Source organism: Talpa occidentalis, unplaced genomic scaffold (assembly GCF_014898055.3).
Source record: "Talpa occidentalis isolate TD23 unplaced genomic scaffold, MPIMG_talOcc4v2.1 talOcc4.14, whole genome shotgun sequence".
Classification (NCBI taxonomy): domain Eukaryota; kingdom Metazoa; phylum Chordata; class Mammalia; order Eulipotyphla; family Talpidae; genus Talpa; species Talpa occidentalis.
The window spans coordinates 2,161,300-2,168,883 of record NW_023601433.1 but is presented as its reverse complement, the minus strand read 5'-3'; the positions used below and the strand labels follow the sequence as shown (position 1 = coordinate 2,168,883).

The following is a 7,584-nucleotide window of genomic DNA, read 5'->3' as shown; positions in this document are numbered from 1 at the left end:
CGCGGACCCAGCCACACCCAGGCGGGAGGCGCAAGGGGTCCCCACCTGCCGCCAGAGGGTGCTCAGGGCTGGCTTCTCACTGTGGCTCCCCAACCTCACTGGCTTTGAAGAAGGGGCGCCGGGCGGCTTCCCAGGACTGGACACCAGGCTGGACAGACCCCAGAGCACCCTCCGGCTTCTGCCCGGTATCCAGGGCGACTTCTGCCCCAGCAACGCTGCCGCCTGCGCCATGGGCGCCAAGTCCCCGCGCGGCCAAAGCACACTCGGTCGGCTGCCGGCGCCGGCGGGCAGATCCTCGCCACAGAGGGCAGCCAGAGCCCCCTCACACGACGCCCGCCTACACCGGCCGGCGATTCTCTTGGCAAACCCACCCCTTTGCAAGTGGCTCTTGCCTCCACTGAAGTCTGGGCCAGCGTCCCTCACTCTCTCTCGTTACAGTAATCCTGCCCTTCCAGGGATTAAACAGCAACCAGCCACGGGGCCTCCCTGGTGGCGCAAGGGGTTAGGCACAGCGCTGTGAAGCTGTCCGCAGCCTCTGCAGCACAAGTTCCATTCCCGGCCAGGGAGCTACCCACAGGGCGCAGCAGACCTCTCCTGCCACCCGCTGCTCCCCTCAGCAATGTACTTCGTCAGTCTGCCTGTTCTGCTCCCCACTCTGTCTCTGGTGAATCTTCTCACCCCACACACCTCTGGCCTGCACCCCAGCTCTTGGATGCATGAATCTTTAAAAAAAAAAAACAGAAAAAAATGAGCCAAGCAGAGGCCCAGAAGTTGAGGTGCCGCTGGTAAGAATGAGGGCGCGCGCCAGCGGAGGAGCCATTTCCTTTATTGAATCAGAGGCTGGTGCGAAACAGAAAACAGTGCGGCCCCACGCCCTCCCCTCCGCGCGGGCCAGGACGGCCCCCTCCCCGCGCAGAGGACGTAACAGTGGGGCGCAGAGCAAGCGCCGGCAGAGGCGGGGCCTTGGTCAGAGAGAAGCGCGGGCCGGCAGGCGAGTCCAGGTCCGCGCGGTGCGAGCAGGGTCCCTGGAGGGCGCGGAGGAGGCTGCGCAGAGCGGCGGCACCGCGGGAAGTCGCCCTCCGGGCTTCAGGCATCACAAGCCCTCTGCGCTCAACTAGAATTAGAATGATCTTAAAAGGATAATACTTGTAAAGTTTACTTAAGTCTTTTCAGCACAGAAACTGCAATGGAAATAAATGTTCAGAGTCATTTTCAAAACAAAAACAAAAATCTATTCTTCCGGTGACATGCGTGATTAAAGGCCTATCAGACGCTGCTCTACGTCCAAGGACTAGGAAAAAAACTCAAGTCAGTGTTTAGTTTGCAGATGGCCAAGGACTTTGTATTCCAGCAGGAGCTCAAATCTTCTGGATCTTTTCGCCGACAACGACTGGGTTTTCTTTCCGGATCCGCTCGGCAGCGTCGGCTCTGTAATTGTAAGGGCAGCTGTGCACGTCGGAGTAGCGGTGCGCGCCGCAGTACACGTTCCCGCACCGGCATTCGAACCCTGGAAATGGACGACAGCACAGGTGAGTGGGCAGAGGGTGGCAGGCGGGCCCAGCAGGGGCACCCAGACACCCACTGCGCCGCGCGCCTCCTCGTGCGCCTCTTGCCCACCGCCCGGCCGTCCACTAGCACCGGGCATGATGGCTGCGGCCTGGCGAGCACCTGCCAGGCGGGAAAGCGCAGCCACCCCCGTACTGGCTGCCGGAGGTGGGCCCAACCTCCTCCTGGCAGGATCCCCCGGGTCAGGCCCTGCACCGCGGGCTTGCAAGCGGCTACTCCCTGACCGAGTCCGCAGCTGAGCCTCGAGCCTGTTTCTGCATCTGTGACTCTGGAGAGTGACGGGGGAGTGGGAGGCCCTTCACATAAACAGTAACATGCAAGCGACTTGTTTTAGGAAAGTGGCCCAAGGGTGGAGGCCGAGAGCTGAGCCGAGTGTGGACTGCTGCCTCGGGCGGCCCACTGTGCCCACAGGATGCCACGGCTGGGTGCAGACTGGGGTCGGCGTTCTCAGCACCTGACTTGGAAAGGACCCTTGTGCTATGCCTGGCAGGGGTCTGGGCTGCAGGAGGTGTGAGGGCTGCACTGAGACTGATGCCGACTTCCTGGGCCCTTGGATTTCACTGTCATGACATCCGGACCGCCGTGAGCACGACTGGAAGGTGAGGCCAACAAGAAGGGCTAGACCGGTGGACGGCAGAAAGAGAACCACCAGGCCTTGGTCTGAACCTAGAAAGACGGCCTCGAACACGGGCAGGGCCTCAGGGGGACTTCGGTGTCTGTTCACGTCCACAGGGGACAGCGGAACCTTCCTCTCCTGCCCGCCTGCGCTGTGTGCCCGCCCTCAGCATGCTGGCCGGCAGTCTTGCTGCGCGTCCCCGCTCCCGGGCAGACTCTCAGGGAAGGTCCTCAGCCCTGGCCTAACCCAGCGAGCACCAGCAGCCTCTCGGCTCTGCTGCCCCGGCCCGCCCGGCCAGCTGGCAACCCCCTCGCTCCCCTCCCTGAGCTTCTGTCCAGCTCTTTCTGCCTGCATGCCTGTCCCCTCGGTGCCAAGTCCAGCTTGTCTGCCCAGAACCTCTGGCACAGGCACCTGCACTCGCCTCTGCTCACCCTTCTTTTACACGAACTCCCTCCTTCGCTGAACCCCAGAGCGCCTGTTTCCTGCCAAACATGACAGCCCTGCCTGGAACGCCTGGCTGCCCCTCAGCACCCCGGGACACCGTGCTCCTCCCCAGGAGACTGCCCTCCGACCCCGCCCGTGCCAGCACCGGGCCTCACCTGTCCATGTGCGTAAAGAAGAGCTGTTCATTTCACTTTTGGATACATAAGTAAACTATTTTTATTTCTCTTAAGAAAACTCACACACCGAAGCGAGTCTCAGCTCCCGGACGGGCAGCCCTAACAGCTGGGCCCGCCTTCCCGGCCTTCCCCGGCGGCGGGCCGGGTCCTTACCAGTTAGCCCCACCTTCTTCCTGCACATGAAGCAGCGATTCTTCTTCTGTTTTGGCTTCTCAAGGGATTTGCTTTGCTCTTCAGAGGGCGGCTGCGCCACATCTGACGCCGAGGCTGACAGAACAGGAAGGCAGCGCGGTGTCATTAAGTGATAAGACCCACGCGCCGGGAAGCCACGGCCCCAGGGGGTGACAGGTATCTGGTGCACCTGCATTGGGGCGCGTGGCACACGGGAAACAGAAAACACAGGCCCGCGCTGTGCTCGCAGCTTCTCCAACACACGCCGGGCCAGTGGCGGCGGTAGCGCACGTGCACGCCTGGCATCCCGGGGAGTGTGTGAGGGGCGCCCTGTGCCGACGCACATATTGGGCCGGTGCTGAGGCGCTTGGGGACAAGGTCCAGCCCGAGCCATGACACGATGTGTGTCGGGCAGTCCCAGGCGTTCACGTGAAACCTCTGAGCTCAAGGACAGACAGGTGATGAAGCTGAGCTGCCGTGTCCCTGCACGAGCCAAGGCCAGCACCCAGGCTGCCACGAGGACGCCCCCAGCCCCGTGCTCCCAGACACCTCCATTAGGTCCGCCACCCTGAGATGTGCATCCACACGGCGTGGCCCAGGCCTCCCCAGCTCGGGCTCCAGCCGACCCTGCCAGGAACCAGCCCACATCTGTGAGAGGTGCCGACTGGCATGCCGGGCCCTCACTGCAGCTCTAAGGGTCTCCCCTTCCCCCCGCACTTCACCCAGGTCCTCTCCCCATTCTTAAGGCGGAGCTCAGGGGCCAAAGCCAAGGCTTGCCACGCCGCCTGCCCGTGCCAGGGAGCAGCTGGCCTGTGTGGGGGTGGCCACCTCGAGCTCAGCAGCAGCACCGCAGGCCAGTGGCAACCGGGCGCCTCCCGGGGCTGATCTCCCAGACCCCACGGGCAGCAGGACCTATGGCTCAGCCTGGTGCCCACGCTCGAGACTCTCCTCAGCCAGGCCCACCCCACACAGGGAGGCGGCCTTGCTCAGCGCGGGCCTCGAGGCCAACAGCATGTCCACTCAGGGAAGACACGGCACCCCGCCCTACCCCACGGCCATGAGGAGGGCCTGCACGCTGCTGTCCACCAGCACGGCGTGCCCAGCTACGCAACAGCACCAGCCCCACAGCCCGGAGGGCCCCACCGACCTTGCAGGTCTTCTGTCTCAGGCGCTGCTTTGTCCACAGACGTGCTGTCCACTTGGGAAGAGGCTACCGATTCTGATAAAAGTGACTGATTTGATACAGGGCTGGAAAAGCAAAAGCATTCAGATTGAAAGGTGGTCCCGGACAGTAACTGCAAGGGCAGCGTGGGAGCTGCATATCTGAGTGGGCTGTGGCGCCTCACGGGGCCCTGGAGTCAGGCCGCGGGGGCCAGCCCACCTCGGGGGGAAGCCACAGCGTGAGTGGCATGACCTGGCTCGGGGAGACAACGTTCCTGCAGGCCACGCCGTGTGCCCCAGCCCCAGGAGAGGCACAGGCCGCCTCTGACAGCAGGAGACAGGTGGGGCAAGCGTCCATCTCCTTAGGTTCCTGGGGGACGTGACTTCAGAGCCAGAAAGGAGAAGGGCGCCCGAGGCCTGGCACTAGCCGGGAGCTGGAGTCGGGACCTGTCCCAGCAAGAGACACAGGGAGCCCAGCCCTCTGGAGGAGGGTGGGCCAGGGATGCCTCCTCGCTGGTTGGGCCGGGTGGTCTGGGGCTCCCTGCCTGGGCTGAGGGATGACGTGTGCACCCCACCCCACAGAGCCTCCTACCTGGGCTGTGTGGATGGCGACGTGGACTCCAGCGCAGGAGGAGCCTCCGCGGCCCCGACATCTGTGCACTGGACAGGCAGGGGCTCGGAGAGGCTACCAACAGAGGCTGCTGCGGGGACACCGTGGGTCAAGGACCTGTCCTCGGCGGTGCCTGCCAGGGCAGACCAAACCCAGGCCCACCCGCCGCCCACCCATGAGCCGCTGGCTCGCTGCACTCAGTTAAAAAACCCGGGGCTTTGGGAGCGGAAGGATGTCTGTTGAACCACACCCCCACGGTCAATGTGAAGAGATGAACTTCCAGGACGAATGGCTGGGCGCCCGTGTCCTGGTCACAAATGTCCCCCGGGGGTGGAGCCCTGGGGCGGCCTGCACACTGAGGCCGGGCCCGCAGGCTGAGAAACCGCTCCCAGCAGCCGGGAAGGTGCTGCCCCCGCTGTGTCTCGGTGCAGAAGACCCAGAGGGGTAGCATCCCCATGGGCCTGGCCCTGGGCTTCCACGTGGGGCAGCGAGGAGACAGCCGCAGCCTAGACGGCCTCCGAGGCGCCAACGTGGCCCAGCTGGAGGCCACCACAGCTGTCCTCTCCACAGCTGCTCCTCAGAAGCCTTCTCAATCTGCTCTCGCAGCTGCCGACACAGAAGCCCGTCTGCAGGGCTCTGGAGGACCGGTTCAGGAGGGCAGAGCAGCCCCGCCCCCAAGGCGAAGCCAGGTCCAGCCAACGACCCGCCCGCCTTCCCCAGGGCCCCTTGCTGCCCCACCCCACCCTACTCGGAGACAGGATGCTATGCAGGGATGGGGCACTGGCTCCCCGTGGATGACGGCCCGGACAGGCTCACCAGGTGGGCTGATCCTGCCGCCGTTGTTCTGTCTCTGGAGGTGCTCCTTGTAGCACACGGAGCACATGCCGTTGGTCCGGGGGTTCCCGTAGAACCCGCAGCCGGTGGAGCACAGCATGGGCGCCTGGCTGTGATTCGCCTCTTGAGCCATGTTCTTCTGCTGGGCACCTATAGACAACACAGGGTCAGCAATGTGGACACGCGACCGTCCACCACCCGCGTCCACTCCACATGCCAGGGAGACCCACAGGCGACCCCGCTCCTGCCCCACACCGCCTCTCGATGGGAAAGAGGGCGGAGAAGGCCCATGGGCTAGCAGGCGGGGCTGCTGTCAGGAGCCCTTAAAGCCCAGGCCATGGAGGGCGGTAGGTCCGCCTTTCACACCAGGGCACCGTCGCCTGTTCCAAGTCTGCACCCACGAGCAGACAGCAGGCAGGGCTGGCCACACGGGCCGGGGTCCCAACACACAGGCAAGGCACGCGTGCGCCTGCCAACAGCACGGACAGTGGCGGCGCTCTCAGCCACAGACGCACAGGGTGGCAAGGGCCTGCCAGGGGAGGGCTAGGCTGCAGGTCAGGGACACTGCCCAGGCCTGACCCACCTCCCAATAGCCATGTAGGCCAGGACCCGCCCTGGCCGGCACCTCCAGCCCAGGCCGCCGCGCCAGCCCCCGCCACGGGCAGCGGCTTCACTCCCCAAGCACAGCTGCTGTCGACGGCGCTGATGGTGCAGAAACGTGCACCTCAGAGAGGGCACCAGGAGGTCCCGTCAGCAATTTGGGGGTGGGCACTGGAAGAGCTCGCCGTGGCAGCAACCTGGTGACCAGCACCCCATCCCATGGAATCCAGATGTGCCAGGAGAAGCTGAAGACCATGGTGCAGAGGACAAGACGCAGAGTGCACGGGCCCCGAGCAGTGTGGCCGCCAGAGGGGGAGCCTGCCCAGAGCAGGGGGAGGGGAGGGGCCGATCTGCAGGGCCCACGGCCCACAGAAGACGCGACAGCATCCATTACAGAAGGGCTGCCCCACTGAGCGCTACCCAGAAGGAGCTCACACAGCGAGCAGCAAAGGAGCTTCCGGGCAGACGTGCCACCGAGCCAGCACTGCCTGGACAACCTCCTCGGCTAGCACCGCACCTGGAGGTGCACAAGGCGGCTCCCAGCAGGGACGGCCTCACTGACCTCTTGGCGGCGGCGGCGGGGGGCCCACAGCTCCAGCGGTCGTGCTCACACAGCCCGGGCGCAGCTGTCCAGCAGCAGTCCCTCCAGGCCTGGCCGCAGCGAGGGCGCAGCGTGGCAGCTGGGGAGGAGAGGAGAGAGTCAGTCTCCTAAGGGCAGTTCCAGGCTTCGCCAGCTCTGCCTGGTCACAGCCGCTCCCGCGTGCACTGTGGGCAGCAGGGGCCTACATCAGGGCGCCCTCTTCCCGCAGGCCCAGGCCATCTGCTGAGGCGGCGACCGTACTCCTGCCACCCAAGACGCACACTGCGGTGCAGGACAGGGCACCTGAACGGGGCCCAGGAAGGCGCAGGACACCGGGCCGCGACCCCTCCAAAGCTCCAGCCCTGAAGCCCGTCCCTCCGTGCTCCAGTCACTCAGATGCAAAGTTTCTGGAAGTGCCAGTCTGCTGACGCCCCCACCCCCACACAGGTGAACCTGCAGTCGACGACCACGCCCGCCCCACTGTCCCATCCCAGGGCTCTTGCGGGCGGGCTGGGGGCGGGGACCGCAGTGCCCACCAGGGCTGAAGGGCAGCAGCGACCCCACGCCGCCACGGGAGCACGAGTCCGCGCTGACCGGACCCCGGGTCCCAACCCTGGGAACCCCGCAACCAGCCCCGGCCCCACACCTCACAGGCAGGCTCAGGTCAGCCGGACACAGTGGCGCAGACCCCCAGGGGAGGTCACAGGGCCACGGCCTGCCCCGCCTGCCCCCGACATAGCGGACTCGCTCTCGGGAGCCTGCGGGGCTGGAGGGCACTGTGGGGACCCCCGCGGCCAGCCACACGGGGAGCGGAAATCAAGGATGG

General features: G+C 65.3%; 1 protein-coding gene across 2 annotated transcripts; it reads right to left on the bottom strand.

The window, feature by feature from the left end:
- Positions 1-798: 798 nt before the first annotated feature.
- ZFAND6 (zinc finger AN1-type containing 6) lies at positions 799-6,858 on the bottom strand. Of its 2 annotated transcripts, none has more exons than XM_037509986.2 (6): positions 6,741-6,858; positions 5,561-5,728; positions 4,727-4,835; positions 4,121-4,221; positions 2,956-3,069; positions 799-1,507 (listed from the first exon to the last, which is right to left on the bottom strand). In XM_037509986.2, the coding sequence occupies exons 2-6, from the start codon at positions 5,709-5,711 to the stop codon at positions 1,359-1,361; spliced, it is 624 nt and encodes a 207-aa protein (XP_037365883.2). In that variant the 5' UTR covers positions 5,712-5,728; positions 6,741-6,858; the 3' UTR covers positions 799-1,358. The 2 variants fall into 2 exon arrangements, with proteins under 2 accessions (XP_037365883.2, XP_037365884.1); XM_037509987.2 differs by having other exon boundaries at positions 4,727-4,832.
- Positions 6,859-7,584: the final 726 nt, after the last annotated feature.

Excerpts from the sequence above, each read along its gene's own strand:
- ZFAND6 (XM_037509986.2), bottom strand. The coding sequence starts at position 5,711 with ATGGCTCAAGAGGCGAATCACAGCCAGGCGCCCATGCTGTGCTCCACC. Across the intron at positions 4,222-4,726 it reads TCGCCATCCACACAGCCCAG|CCCTGTATCAAATCAGTCAC; the intron begins GTAGGAGGCTCT and ends TTGCTTTTCCAG. Across the intron at positions 3,070-4,120 it reads TGAGACAGAAGACCTGCAAG|CCTCGGCGTCAGATGTGGCG; the intron begins GTCGGTGGGGCC and ends CTGTTCTGTCAG.